Source organism: Manis javanica, chromosome 12, assembly GCF_040802235.1.
Source record: "Manis javanica isolate MJ-LG chromosome 12, MJ_LKY, whole genome shotgun sequence".
Taxonomy (NCBI): Eukaryota; Metazoa; Chordata; class Mammalia; order Pholidota; family Manidae; genus Manis; species Manis javanica.
In genome coordinates, this window is record NC_133167.1 from 40,197,332 (window position 1) to 40,213,038 (window position 15,707).

At 37.7% G+C, this 15,707-nt stretch overlaps 1 protein-coding gene across 1 annotated transcript in view; it reads right to left on the reverse strand.

Annotated features, from left to right (window-relative positions):
• LOC140845021 (general transcription factor 3C polypeptide 3-like) overlaps positions 1 to 14,128 on the reverse strand; it is a 29,588-nt gene extending 15,460 nt beyond the window's left edge. The window contains exons 1-8 of the mRNA XM_073218488.1: positions 13,924 to 14,128; positions 12,890 to 13,001; positions 9,376 to 9,563; positions 8,503 to 8,626; positions 7,012 to 7,203; positions 6,344 to 6,509; positions 2,898 to 3,055; positions 2,282 to 2,353 (exon numbers count right to left, since the gene is read on the reverse strand). Coding sequence (XP_073074589.1) covers positions 2,282 to 2,353; positions 2,898 to 3,055; positions 6,344 to 6,509; positions 7,012 to 7,203; positions 8,503 to 8,626; positions 9,376 to 9,563; positions 12,890 to 13,001; positions 13,924 to 14,025 — 1,114 coding nt within the window. The 5' untranslated portion in view covers positions 14,026 to 14,128. The remainder of the gene's footprint in view (positions 1 to 2,281; positions 2,354 to 2,897; positions 3,056 to 6,343; positions 6,510 to 7,011; positions 7,204 to 8,502; positions 8,627 to 9,375; positions 9,564 to 12,889; positions 13,002 to 13,923) is intronic.
• Between the last annotated feature and the right edge of the window lie 1,579 nt (positions 14,129 to 15,707).

The window sequence follows — 15,707 nt, forward strand, 5'->3', positions numbered from 1 at the left end:
TGGAGGTCACACTCGCATTATCACACTAGGTAGAACTCAGGTCAAGAAGGCACTTTATAAATCCTACAGGGCAGTGCTACTCAAAGGGTATAGTCTGGGACCTGTGGCAATCCACAAACTATTACCAGTTTAATCAGATAGGTGTAAGAGATTGAGACCAAGTATTCAGGCACTTTAATGCCAACTTGACAATGCTAAAAAATACAGTATATATTATTTACAGCCCTAACAGCTGAAATAATACTGTACTAACATTTAACAGCAGTTTCTTTTAAAAAGCTTATATTTTGTCACTGACACTTTATTCTCCTGAACTCTCATTAGGTCATTCACATTTACAAGAATCAAAAAATGTGAACCTCAATTAACCCATCAATAAATGTTATTTTTTTAAATGCATATGAAAAACAATCATCTTTGCTCACTTTGGAAGTGTTTTAATCTCCTAGTCTTCTGGACATATCTTTTTCTTTGAAGTTATTTCACCAACTCTAAGATGCCACAGATTTCAGATGCACCATTATTTTATATACTAAGAAAGAAAAACACCACTAGTTCAACTATGACATGTCATTGATTGAAGATGTTTCCTGATTTCAGGTATGCTAACATTAAAAAAGTAAAAAAAAGAGGGAAGAAGGAAGGATGGATCAATGAAATATAGAAAAATGTATTAAACAAAATGAATAATCTATATGTACAATTAAAACTTGAACACAGCTCTGTATTTCTTTCATATTTTCCAAAACAATGGAAAGAACAATTTTCAACATGAATATAATTTTTTTGAAGAAAGATCTTAAACAGAAATTATGGCTGCAAAATAACAACTTAACTGGAACTTGGCTCTAGGCTAGGCCATGTACAATAAAAGTATCAAAACTGGCAGAGCCCTTCAGATGCCCTCATTCATGCTGTGATAGCATTACAATTCCTATTCCTGACAGCATTACAATCCCTGCTCCTTACTCTAGTCACTCTACTATCTGAATCACTCGGAGAAAGCACCCTATCTGGTCCTGTCCATACCAAGCAGTGATCCCACACCCTGTGACCTCAGTCGGAAAGGCACTTCCCCATGGGTGTCCGCTTAAAATATACTTCTAGAAACATCCTCTGATCTTTTATATCACCCTCCTCTAGTTTCCCAAAATGCCAGTTTTACTATGGAAATTATCACACAGTTCCTTATTGTATACATTTCATTTGAACCCATATTCTCCTCACTTCCTTGAGGACAGAAAATGTCATACTCATCTGTATATTCCACACACACCTACCGGAGGCACTTACAAGAAACTTTGACATAACTGGTCTTTTTATTTCCCAACAAGTTTTCACTTCAGTATTGATTTGTCCCTTATCATGGGCTTGATTCTCTACAAATTAGCATAAATGGATTTATGTAAATGGTTACTTCTTTCCATTAGGACACATCATGTAAATAAAAGGGTTCTGTTTTCAAATAATCATGCCTTAACCCAAAGGATTATATGATGATGGAATCTTTAGGTCTTATGACAGGGTAGGGAGGCAGCTATTGTGAAGCAGGCAGGGCTCAGTACCAAGGGCCTCCCCTGCTTCCCCAGCACCACCAAAGCCTCATTGGGTCTAGGTGGAGGGTACAACACAGGAACCTCCTTGCATGACCAGGGATATCTACTCTGCTCATAAAGAAGATCAATTTGTTGAACCTCACTTAGGGTCTTGCCTGTTAGTATTTTCATACAACAGGTTAATGGGCAAGCAAAAAGCTGGGATGGGGGAATGAGCTGAAACACTGCAAGCTACACTTCAGGTGTGACTTTCTAACCAGCTGCCTAATTATACATTTAAGTGTTCAAACAATGTAGGATAATATTGATTTCTACTTTTTATGTGAATGTTTAACTTCAAAGTAGAATTTTTTTCAATGACAGCATTTTAAGACCATTTTGAAAAGTAAATTGCTTTACATTTAAAGGTTTCTGATAAGCTCTTCACTAATCCATTCCTTTTGCACATATCACTAAGAGAGCCTGGGTCAGTGAGAAATACTGCATTCAAATGGATGTACTGAGAAATTGAGGACTGAAAACAAATTTTTAAAAATTACTTTCCTATGAGAAAATGTAATAATCATGGAAAATGTAATGAAATCTTTGTGAGGAAAAAACGCTTCTTGGGAAAATGTTATAAGAACATTATAGATTTCCAAATGCCACATTATGAACAAGAGAGGATTACATACACTTCAATATGCAGAATATGGCAGAAAATGCAGACATAATCATACTACAACCTTTACTCTCTTCTGGAGCGCCTTCTTCTGTAGTTTTCTTTTCCAGCACAATTCCAGAAAAATCGTAATTACCTAAAAGAAGGGGAAAAAGGAAATGACACAATAGGTATGTTTAAAAAACCTTTTCACAGTGCAAAAATTTGTACAGTTAATCCAAATAATCATTATAACATATAAAACAGATAAGTGGACAATAAAAAGCAACAGTACATCTCTCTACAATAAGGAACCGCTGTGATATGGTTAACATTTTTATATCATATCTTATATCACATTAATGCTTAAGGATATAATTCCTGTGCACCAAACCAACCTACTTTTCCCAACAGCTTAGGAACTGAATCATAGCAATTAGTCCGGCTGCCAAGTCCTGCTACCCTGAAATACAGATACATCTGGCACTGCGATAATGGCAAAAGCCTTTACCATATGATAACTACACTTTATACTGCATATGGAATTACTATAGAATCTAGAAATCTGTTTCCATACAGACTTCAATATATAATTTAGTGTACAAGTTATTTAACATATATAACTAAAATAAAGAATAGTCAATTTGTAGGAATTTCTAGAATACAGAAACACATCAAAATCTAGTGAAGAAACTCATTACGTGTTCCTACCTCCAAAGCTCTGTCATATTGTTTGTTAGAAATGTATAGTTCAGCTGCTATGTTAACATCCTCCATGGAGACAAGGGCCTGGTGTTTTGAGAAAGCTTCTTCAATTATGTTAATAGCTGAAGTAACATCATTGGCTTCATAGTAACTCCTAAAAAAAATAAATGGCAAAACGGATGAGTACTTACTTCAGATTACAGAATTACACTATAAAACTCATTCCTTGCTAGGCCCTTTATTAACTATGATTTTCATTTTCTTAAACTTTGAGAAGAGAAAAAACTCTTCTTTAAAATCATCATCACGGTTAATCTAGAGAAAGCCGTGCTATGTCAGTGTAACGTCTCAGTGTCAAGCGTCTCACTCTCCAGAAGCTGCCTCCTATCATCCCACCTGAGGCCTCTGTAACCCAACACGGACAACTCTGCTATCTCACTGGGCTCGACAGAGCACTGATCCTGCCACCTTTTCACTCACTGTCTCTGTGCCCTTCCTGTCCTCACGTGCCTCCTCCTCGAGGGTCCAACACTGTAATTCCTCCCTTGCACATCTCAGTTCTCTTGCCCTTCTCTCCCTTTATTAATCTGATAAACCCCCAACCAAGTTAATACAAATATGCCTACTCTCTACCACCACCTGTCAAGCTGACCATGCTGACTGGACTCACTAGCCTCAAGTGCACCCATCATGCTGACCAGAAATCTTACTAGGTGTTTAGTCCAGTACTCTTCAAACTTGAATGTGCATACAGAGTAACTAAGATCTTGTAAAAAAAAAAAAAAAAAAAAAGCATATTCTGATCCAGTAGAGCTGGGGCAGGGCCAAGATTTTCTACATTTGTGACCCATTCTCAGGTGATCAAATGCTGCCCGTCTGTGGGGTAGCAGGGAACCAAGGACCTGGACGACTATTTCACATCTTCCCCTCTCCCGTCAAACCTCTAATACTCTCCCATCCTTACTCTCTATGATGACCGTACTTCTTATTTTACAAAGAGAATCAAATTGACACATCCCACATACTCCCAGCACATCTTCCAATTTATGCACACCCATGGCTCTATCCTCTGCTTTCTCCACTTATAAGATCAATTAGATCCCATTCCCTACAACCTGACTCAAGGATATCACCCAAGCAATTGTCCCTTCTTTCATATATCTTCAAAGAGTCTCTCAATTGTGGATTATCCCATCTCAATACAAGTATGTTACAATTTTCCCCAACTTAAAAAAGATCTCTCACCCCAGTAGCCCATTCCAATCACCTCCCATTCTTATGCACCCCTAACAAGTTTCTCCAAAGAGCACCTATCTCCCAAAACCCTCCCCCCATCTCCAATGTCAACAGTCAGTCCTCATTTTACATGACCTCTCTGGAGTACTCCACACACATGATCATTCCTCCTCCCTCAAGTGCTTGCTTAAGTAAATTTCTAGACTACCATGTTCTTAGTTTCCCCCTACTTTACTGTCCATTTCCTTTCAGTCTCCCTGTTTCCTCCTTATCTTACTGACTTCTAAACACAGGAATGCCTCAGTGTTTAGTCCTCAGAACTCTCCCCTTCTCTCTCTCTTACACACACACACACACACATCACCTCCTATCACAAAATCCTCAGAGTCTAGCCTTCAGAATGTATCTAGAATCTGATTACTTCTTACCTCCTCCTGCTGCCTTTGTCCTGGTCCAAGCTACCATTATCTTGTCAATGAATTATTGCAATAATTTCCTAACTGGTCTCCCTGCTTCTGCCCTTACCACTTCTTGATCTATTCTCAAAAGAGCAGCCAGAACTGATGCATTTAAAATTAAAGTCAAACCATGTCAGTCTCATACTCAAAACCTTCCAATTGCTTCCAAACATACTCAGAGTAAAAGCCAAGTCCTCACAATGCCCACAATTGCCAAGTGATCTTTTCCTGACACCTCTGACCTTACCTCCTGCTATACTCCCCTTAAGCCCTCAGCTTCCATGTTGTTCCCTAGGCATACCTCTGCACGCCATTTCCTTTGCCTCTGATACCCTTCCCTAAATATCTGTTCCCATACCTCTTTCAGTTTACTTTCAGGTCTGTATGACCACTATATAAGGAATTAAGTTCTTCTCTAATCACCCTACTTAAAATAACACAGTCCTGTCCTTCAACTTCCTGTCCTCCTTGCCAGCTTCATTTTTCTTCATATCCCTTATCAATAGGTGACATACCATATCTTTAGCTGTTTTGTTTGTTGCCTGTGTCCCCTAACTACAATGTAAGTTCCACAAGGGAAGGGAATATTAAAACTCACTCAATAATGATCTCCTAGTGTCCTGTACAGTGTCTAGCACATCACTTACATACAATAAATACTTCTGGAGGGAAAGTAGGGACCAAGTAAAAGCCTAATCAATCAGAAATTACAGTAACAGAATTCCACATAGAAAAGATTTCTATGGCAGTGGCAGAACTGCTCATCACCACCCTTTCTTAACAAAAGTGTTATAAATAAAGTGGAAAACAAAATTACTACATAGACAATCTAATAGTTTATTAAGTAACTATTAATAAATTAACTGGACTAACTACTAGGACAGCTACAGATATGACAGCAGATAACCTGGGAAGATCCTCAATGCTCATTATATATATACATCAGGAATCAATTTAGGGTTGCTTTACCTTAACAAACTTCCTAAAAATGCTTCTAGTACTCCTATATAACCCATACTGGGGAGGATAGGGGGTGATTTCACAGCTAACCATCTTCACAGCAATGGCCATAGGATTAAAAGGGTTCACCCCTAAGACACCCAGATAGGGATGGTTGCTCCTAGGCTGAAATACTCTATGTAACAAATATCCCTATAATAGACAGCATACCACAAGGCATCACTTAGCCAAAATATTTTCTGCTATAATTGATGTACAGCATATCAGAGGAATAAATGCAATAGATGCAGTATTTTAGATGCATGTGTCAACCATAAAGAAAATTTTTTATCTTAAAATGTTATTCTAGTACTGGCTCAAAATAAAATGATTACATAAGATTCAGATCACAAGCATTTCCTTAGCACATCACTAATAAATAATTCAAAATGTTACTGCAAATACACATAACTGAGTACATAAATGCACAAACATCAACTAAGTTATGAAAACCTGAGAACCTAGTCATCCTTTCAGAATATGCCCCATTTTTAATCTTCTGAGCACTTGGAAGGTAATCATGTATACAAATTTTTCCAAGCACTAACACAGTTAACTTGGAAATGGGAAAGTACTGAAGAAGAAAAAACAAACAAACAAACAAACAGAAAAGAACTGGGGAAAAAAGAAAACAAAAACCCAAAATACAGGAAGTAAAACATATTTTTGACTTCTTAAAATGTATATTCTAGTTCGAATATATGCCTTCAATTCTAACATGATTAACAAGGGTTTCACTCCAAACTTACTTTGCCATATCTCTAGCCAACTGCATGAAGCGTTCTCCATCAGATGGAGACAATAGGTTTAAAATACGCCTATAACCATCCATTGCCATTTTATGATCTCCCATCTGTTCATAGAGGCTTGACCGCTCCCACAAATAACGGACATTAGTAGGTTCATATTTAAGAGCTAAAGAGAAAAAATGGAATATAAATTATGATTTTTCACAACAAGGGGTTCATGGTACCTGGGTGTGACCCATCCTTTTTTCTGAAAATTTAATAAACACTCTAAACCAATTCTCCAACGGTTATTCTGGAGGACACCTACCTTCACAGGAACTCCCAGCTAGGTTTGATCCAAGACCAGAAAGAATCTGAATCTCCATATTAATCTTCATTGGTCACTCTTAGTGTAATATTAACCCTCAAGAAATAGCCCTAGAACTAACACTGACCTCAGTGGGAAACAGAAGTTAATGCTCTACCAACTTTTGTCCTATAGTAACTCACAATATAAAGTTGCTAATAAACATGAAAGCAGAGGAACCCCAAATACTTATCTCCAGTAGAACAGAATATAAAGAATAAATATATTTCATCTAACATCACCCCAGAGTAGCAAGTGAAGTTATCAAAAAACTTATTATGTAACATTTTATCAAACAGAATGAGAAAAACATTCTAATTACCTTTTGTGTAGCAAAAAATAGCCTGCTTAATATTATCTTGTTCCAGAGACATTTCTGCCAATCTAACCCATTCTTCAGTATTACTGGGATTTAAATGTGCAGCAATTAACTCAAACTGCAAGGATTTCTCCATGTCGCCTTGGTCCTCATATATCATGGCAAGAGTAGAAAACGGCTCATAAGCCAGAGGAGCTATAACAAATTCAAAAAACAAACTCTATTAGCTGAGGAAAGAGACTTGAGTAAATGTCACTCCTATGGCTCAATAGTGATCCGTTTTTCAATACTTAAACTCTTAAATCGCTCTAGCAGAATCATACAAACTATTTAGTGGAATTGAGAATAAACATGAGAATGTATTTACTTTACTTTCATACACTTCAAAATTTTTTAAGTATTATTTTCTCTAAGCAAAGTATAATTTCATGAAAAACCATACTCTCCACCATAACCCGCATGAAAATTCCTCTTTGTTAAGGCTAAATGCGGCTCAGTAAGTCAGGGAGTTCATCCCAGTGAGCATCATCCACATCAGGGAGTTGAATTCTCATGATCGAGCAACCACACCAAGGAGTAGTCATGGATGAATGGATAAAGGATATCTAAGTAGCACCTAAACCCAGAATATCAAAGTGGATGGTTAATCTGCATTGCTGAAATAATGCTTCTGAAATGAAAGTCTATGATCAGAAACGTTTAAAATCAAAGATAATTGTCAAAAATAAACAGTTATAAACTGAAATAAAGGAACAGATAATACTGGAAAGGAGGAACCAAACAAAATATCCCGAAGGAAGAAGTTTGGTTAATCTTATTTTTGATGGGGTAAAAAAGAAAAAGCAGTTAGCTGAAATTATCCTAGTGAGTAATCCCGGAATGTACAGACTTCTAAAAGGACCCTTGTCCAGATGTAAGGAAAGGCCAAAGTACTGAAAAGATAAAAGTTCACGTATGAGAACGACTCAAGACACATCAGGAAAGCAAAATAGTAAATACAAGTGATTAGTCAAAAAGTCACTAATGAAGATACCCTTCACTATGCCCAGGATGTGTAGTTTAATGGAAAACGACAAGTAAAGAGTGTGTCTTTTTACCAAAAAGTAGATTAAAATAATCTAGCACTGCCTGATCTGAAAAATGGAAGGATAAAAGAGCCCTTTTAAAGTGGTTTTAACATAATGTATTTGCCATATCGAAAAAAGGATAACATTACAAAAAACCTAAAATCCCTAAAATGAAACATAAAAAAACAAACAAATAAAAAGAAAAAAGATTCCTGTAAAAGTTCAATAAACATTAATGATATTTCACTGAATGTGAATATCATTTTCTGGTGATGACCCCTATTCAATGCAAACTGGCAAATCACTGTTGGCACAATCCCCTCCAAACTTCTGACTATATTTTCCAAATAATACAGTATGACTATGTCATTAGACTATGTCAATAGAGTATGAAATTGCTATTGTCAGTAATCCCCACTGAACACACCCTGTCTTATGATTTCCATGCACATCAATATTGCCTCTTCACGTTCTCCTCGAGCAAAGCGAATGTTGGCTTCACCCATGAGACCTCTCAGAGCTCTGGGAAGTTTACTCCGAGGCCTCTTCTCCTGTACAGAAGAAAAATGACATTTAGATTAAAATATAGTCATGTCTTAGATTTCAATTCCAATCAAGTTAATAAATACCTAATACAGAATGGAAGTGAAATTTTCCTTTAAAACTTTTCAGAGTTCCAAATTGAGAACTAAGGACTAAATGGCTGCAGTTCTAACTGACTTATTAACGTTAAAGTCTGTATTTGAGGAAAAAGTCTAAAACTCAATCTCAGGAAAGAATGAAAATCATTCTATAATACTCTTCAAAAAGAAACACCTTAGAAAATTAAAACAAAAAGCAAACAAAAAAATCTTCCTGCAGTAGAAAGTTCAAAGCATAGCAAAATGTAAAAAAATGTAAAAACTAAAGTGGTCAGGGATTACTAAACTATTAATTAGAAAAATAAATGTAGACCTGGATGCTGCAAAATGGATTTATATGCCAGAAGATTTATGATCTACTGAAGATCACGCTCCTTTCAAATTCATCTATTCATGAGTATGGTTAAAAAATATTGTTATAATATGGGCCTTTTAATAGCAAACTATAGTACATTTTGATATATCCAATAACTACATTCTCACATTCTTTAAAAATCTGTAAAATGAAACATAAGAAATCAGTAACAGTAGTTGTCTCAGTATTTCCTTTCTTACAGTTTGAATTCTTTCCAAATATATGTATAATTTAAAGATTTCTTTCTCAATTACTCCACATTTTTACATTCTGTTTATAAATACCAAAATAAGTAACAACTTACTTTCATCATTTTCTTGGTTTCACGGTTAAGAACCATCTCCAATACAAACACATCACCTGCACTGGGCTGCTCAGGGGCTTCTTCTTCCTCCTCCTCTTCTTCCTCGTCCTCCTCATCATCTTCATTCTCTCCAAGCATGGAAGCAAACACTTTGTGAACTGACTTACTGACTCCATCCGATGTTTCTCCTGAAGAAAGACACATTAAGGTCGCAAATAAAAGCTTTAGAAAACCCAGTAATCAAAAGAAAAAAAAACAGCATATTTGGAACATGAATTTCTACCCTAGCAATAACAAACTTGAAAGTAAAACACAGACAAATGAACACTCCCAAAGACAACCCAAAGAAGACTATTACAAAGCCATGTATTTCATGACTCATCCTCTGCACGTCATCCAGATATATAGGCAACATTAAGTGAGAAGTCAGAAGCACACGTAGTAAATTAAAAGCAGGGATGAAAAAAATTAAAGAAATGTAAGACATTGTGAATAAAGTGAAGGTTCCTGTGGCCAGGATTCTCACCTGGCCCTGGTTGTCTAGCTCACTACACATGTGTGGGCAATACATTGTTATTGGCTCCACACGGTGGCACTGCTGCAAGCGTGCAAGAGAGCAGAGCGAGACTGCAGTGCAGGCAGCTCCAAGGACAGAGACAGAGACGACTGTAGGGCAGGAAGGCCCAGGGACAGAGACTGAGCTTGCTGCATGCAGACTCTCTCTGAATGGACAGGATTCTAGTGATTGACCTGCCACCGTAGAAATAAAGTTAGGTATAACCCTTTCACCCCAAGAACATTCTACTGTTATTTCTCGGGTCACACTGAATCCATAGTGAACTTGTCCGGGTCTGAAACCCATTGGCAAGACACACATAGACCTAAGAATTAAGTGTGTGGTACAGAACCAGGTGGTATAAGCACAGTGGTTAAAGTGAGGCCTCTAGAGCCAACCTGTCTGGTTTCAAATTTCATATCCATCTATCATTAGCTAAGTCATCTTGGGAAAATTGGGTAAAGCTCTCTGTACGTCAGTTTCTTCATTTGAAAAAAGAGGTTAATAATAATGTCTGCCTTATAGGGCTACTCTGAGGATGAGCTGTTTTTACATACACGCACTTAGAATAATGCTCAGCATATAGTAAGAAACTACTAATTGTTATTACTAATATTAAAATACTATTATTTCAGGACAAAATAACATGACCTATTTCATTTGTATCTGAGGATATCACTATGTAGAATGATTTTTTTGACTTCATAATCATGATGTTAGATAATCAAGAAGAGGTTAAATTTAGAAGCTAATTTTCTGTTAAAGCAGAAACATGTAACATTTTAGAAAAGTTCCAACAAAATATAAAACATATATTAATTATTAAAAATTAAAATACATACATATACACACACACAGACATATTTGTGTTCAAAAATCCTTAAGCTTATTCACTTATGTGAAATGCCTCAAGCACCCCAAAGATACTGGATAAATGAGATAGTCAATATGTTTAAGGAAGAAAACATTTTTAAAAAAAACCTCCACATGCTCTAAGCAACAAATTATTATTATTATTATGAAGTCATAACAATCATCTTCAAGAATTCTGAGCATCCATATTCAAATAAATGTGAAACGTATAAAATAAAATCCTACCAATGAATAAAATTACAGTAACAGAAAAAAAGGGAAAAGTCACATGGTCGTCTTGTTAGACACAGAAGCATTTGATGAAATGTAACACCCATTCCTAATAAAAACTATGTCAACTAGAAATGGAGGGGAATATCTTTGATTTAATAAAGAGTATCTTCAAAAAGTTTTCCACAGTTAATGGTAAATTATTCAAAGTTAATGGGAATGAGACAAGGGGGCCTACTATCACCACTACTTTCAACACTTTACTAGAGGCCTTAGCTGATGTAATAAGAGAAATAAAAGGTATAAAGGTGGAAAGGAAGAAATAAAACTCATTATCCACAGATGACATGATTAAGTATGTAGATGATCCAAAATAATCTACAAACTGCCAGAATACATGAATTTAGCTAGGTTCCTGGATACAAGGTCTATATAAAAAAAACTGTAGTTTTCATATCATCAATAATGAAAGGAAAATGAAAAGAGGGCCCTATTTGCACGGTATGTAGGAAAAGTGCAAGAATTTCACAGTGATAGTCAGCAATGTATAAGAGGAAAAAGACAACAAGTACAATAGCCATATATTCCAATTAGCAGACTTGGCCAAAGCCTATTCAAAACTGACCCCTTTTTCTGCTCTGAAATATGCTCATGCTAACCAAGGGTCTTGGTAGAATTCTGGGACAATTTCTTTCTAGGAAATTGGGAGCTTTATGTCTTTAAAGGACTGACAGGATTACTTGAGCTGAGGTCATCCAGCCCTTGTGTGCCTGACAACTTATGATGAGCTAGAATTGGATTCCATCAACCCCTTTTTATAGGAAGGGCCTGGTGGCCACCTCTCAGGGACAAATTTAGGCAAAACGACTGGCAGGTATCCAAGGGTATCTGCTACCACAGTTGCACCTCAAAGACCTGATGATGTAATAGCTACTCCTGAATAGATAAGGAAGGACCCATAGGTTGTTAACAACTTCACCCTCCTTTTCCACATCACCTGCCTGGCAATATTAGAAATTTCAACACCCATTTTTCTCTCTTCTTTGCCCTTTCTTACTCACTTGGTCCAAGGAGGCAGAAATAAAACTTGTTTTCTGTTCCCAATTCGTGTGTGTTCTCCGTATAGAAGTTTACGTGTTTAGGGGGAAAAGAACCAGTTTTTACTTCTACCCCTTAGAACTAGGAACTTTAGTTTTCAATCAGACCCTACAAACAAAGCTACACTCTAACTGATAGTTCAGCATCACAGGTAACTTGACATGGGTAAATGGACACCATAAAGTATTATCATACTCTGATCATTAGAGTTTTATTTATCACTAGAAATTAATAAATATGCATGCTATTTCATCATTTAGGCTCTGATGAGTTTAATTAGTCTGGTGCACTAACCAAATTTAATTTTCTGGACATACAGAATGAGGACTGAATCCTAGAATGCAGTAGCATACCATGCTGTGTGGGAGGTCCCATCTGGGCAGCCAACTGGCCTTGTATTCTGAGATTTCTATCTTACCTTCTATAACTAAAGCAGTGGTTTGGAAGCCACTTTGCAGAGAACTATAATCCATTACATGTTTTGGGAGTATAATCTGGAAGTAATTAGTAACCGATGGGGCCGATTAAAAAAATAATGACTCTAAAAAAGCTCCCAAATACTCATGTCAATTTGAAATACTTTTCCACAAATATAAGCCATAAAACTAATCATTACCATATTCAATAATTCAACAAATATTTACTGAGCACCTACTACACACCAAGCATTATGCTCCTACTAAACCAGGTTATCAACAACAGAGTATCGTTGCAATGAAAAATATTTTTACTAAATTATTAGGTATTTCACACAGGCAGCAAATGATCTTAACATACCTTCACTGACATCTTTGTCCTGGGATTTCGTAGAATCTTTTCTCGATGAGGATGGAAATTCAGAGTCATATGGACTTTCATCAGCTGATAACTTTCCTTTTTCCTGAAGACTCTGTGATTGAAAATTAATTAATGATTCCAAAAACTAATGCAGATTTAGCTCTCCCCAGTTAAGAATAGAGCGTTTGCCTTTTTCTATTTCTATAAAACTTGAGCTCTGCACACAGAGTATGTGGAATCTAAATTTGAATATTGTCTAGTCATTGCAGAGTATTTAGGTCTCATTCCTCACGATTATCTGAATCAGTTATTGGTAAAAAATAATAAAACTCTTAATGATTTCATTTACCTAAATGTTGTCTCCTAGCTTTTTAAAAGGCAAGAGTGGGGCACCATTAGTCTCATGAATTAGGAAAGAATCCACCAGCTAATTTCAAGGGTGCAATTACTTCTATCTTCCCTCGCATTTTAAATTTGTGAGAACACATGGAAAGCTCAGATAGTTCAAAGTAAGTATGAAAAAAACACGTGAGTGAAGATTTGTTCTCAGGAAAATTAACTTTTCTGCCCAAAATTCCATCACACCACTGGGAGACTCCTCAAAAACGGGGGCTCAAATCCTTCAGTTTAGAAATTGAGACACTGAGGTCTTAAGGAAGAGAGGGGAAGTGTCCACCCAAAGTCACAAAAAGACTTGGTTGCAAACTAGGGCTCGAACCACAAACTCTCCAAACTCCACTCCCCACTCCCCTATTTAACGTGCCAGCGTTAGGCTACCCTCAAGTAAAAATTTACTATTTCGGAAAAGAAAAAAGGGAGGTTACTACTGAGACAGTTATTTAGTGGGGGAAACGTTTTTAAAAGGAGCTGAGCACAGGCATGAGGTGAGAACCGAGGTTTCGGTAAGAAGGGGGTTAGAAGCTACTGGAAGTTCCCGGCTGTCCCATCACGGAGAATGGGGTCCTCCGGGTCCCCCATATCTAACTGTATTACGGCAAGACAGCGAGGTGCTTCCGGGCCTAGCATCTCCTCACTTTCTTCTCGCGCGTTTTTCTCTCTTCTCTCCGCCTTTCGAACTCCTCAAAGGAGATCTTTCCTTCCAGGTAGTCGATGAGCTCCGGGCTGAACCCCGACATGTCTGCGGAGTCCTGACAAGTAGCCCCAGCAACGGTCAGCGCAGGAGATGCACGAAGTGCGGCGCCTCCCAGTCGCTTTCCGGTGCTGGGGCGCCGAGAGCAGGGATCCGGTGTTCTCACGGGAAACCGGCCCGTACTGCGCCCCAGCTGCAGCGCCAGGGTTCCGCCGGAGCGTCTGGCCCTGCCTCCTTCCAAGGGGCTCGCCGCTGTGGGCGGGGCCTCCGCGGGCCTGGTGAGAGCCTACTGCCCAGGCTCAGACCGCCTGTTTAAAACTATTAGGGAGTTGGGGGAAAAATGTGATTTCAAGAAATTGTCCTTACCTCAATTATTTCCCTCAATTCTCCAATCCATTTCTTTTTCTGAATGTTTATTCTTTAAGTTGATTTGATTTTTGTTTTAGAGATTATATTCTGAATTTGACCATTTGCACTGCCATGTAAATGTTCTACTTTCCAGTTCTCCCCTGCCACAAAATGCTAAAGCCCTCCCCTAATTTATTCTCCAACTCTAATCTCTTCCAATCAATGGCCTCATCAGTTTTCCTGTTACCCACAAATCCTCAAACTCTCCCTGACTTCAGGCTCCTTCCCAGTCTGTAAAAAAGGTTCTCTGGACTTTATGTTCCACCTCTAACTCCCACCCAAGTGTTCTTCTTTTCTTAACTATCTTTTAGAAAGAATCAAATGCTTGATATGATTACCATACATTGTTGCCCATTTACTGTAGAGCATGTACTATATCATATGCAGATTATGTACATATCTCAAAATAATCCTTAAAAATGGATGATATTATTCCTAATGCCAAAGTCCTGTATCTAATAAGTGGCAGAGGCAGGTTTGGAATGCTGGCCTATCTGACTCCAAATCCCATGCTTGAAATTAATAAAATATACTGCCTCCCCTCCTGGAACTATTTCACCTCCTCCACACTACTGTGGGTTTTTTTTACCTATTTATCTTTGTGAACTCTCCTCAGTAGCCTACTAATCTGTGCCCAATACAAATTTATGTATTAAATTGGATGGAATTCAAAGCGCCTTGGGAATGGGCAAGGGAATTGAGGCATGGGGAATGCAGCTCAATATGACGCTAAAGTTAGAGATAAGTTACAGGGAGCCTATCACCCCGGCCTTTGTTGCCTCTTTACCACAATCTAGCTGAGGATAAAGAACAGTAGGATGGCAGAATGAGGAGCCAGGACCTGCATGAGCAAGATTTCCAGGTGAGAGAAAAATATCTCACAACAGGAAGTCATCCCCTTTCTCATAATGAAGGATCCTCTGGGCACTACTTGGGTATAAAATAAGGCTATCTAGCAGTCTAGGTTGGATTCAGGTACTCTACAGAAGTCACAGGGAAATTCTCTCCTCAATTTTTCCAGTCAATTAGGAAACTGCATCTAAGAGGAAGGTAAGAGTCTCTAGTCCTAACTCTCCTAGGAGAAAAGAAGGGAATCAAAGGGAGGAAAGATAGTCACCTGGTAAGGAGAATGCTCCCCTAAGGTCCAGATGGCTTAGGCTAGCTTATTTTATGATGGGCTGTCTGGAATACGGGAATAACAGTTGTGAAGGTATAGATTCATGTTATGGAAATAGGGAGCAAGAGGCAGAAGGACAGTTTTTCCACCGTTAAAAAGAGACAACAGGCTCAAAATAGAGTCATGTATGCTAAATCCACATC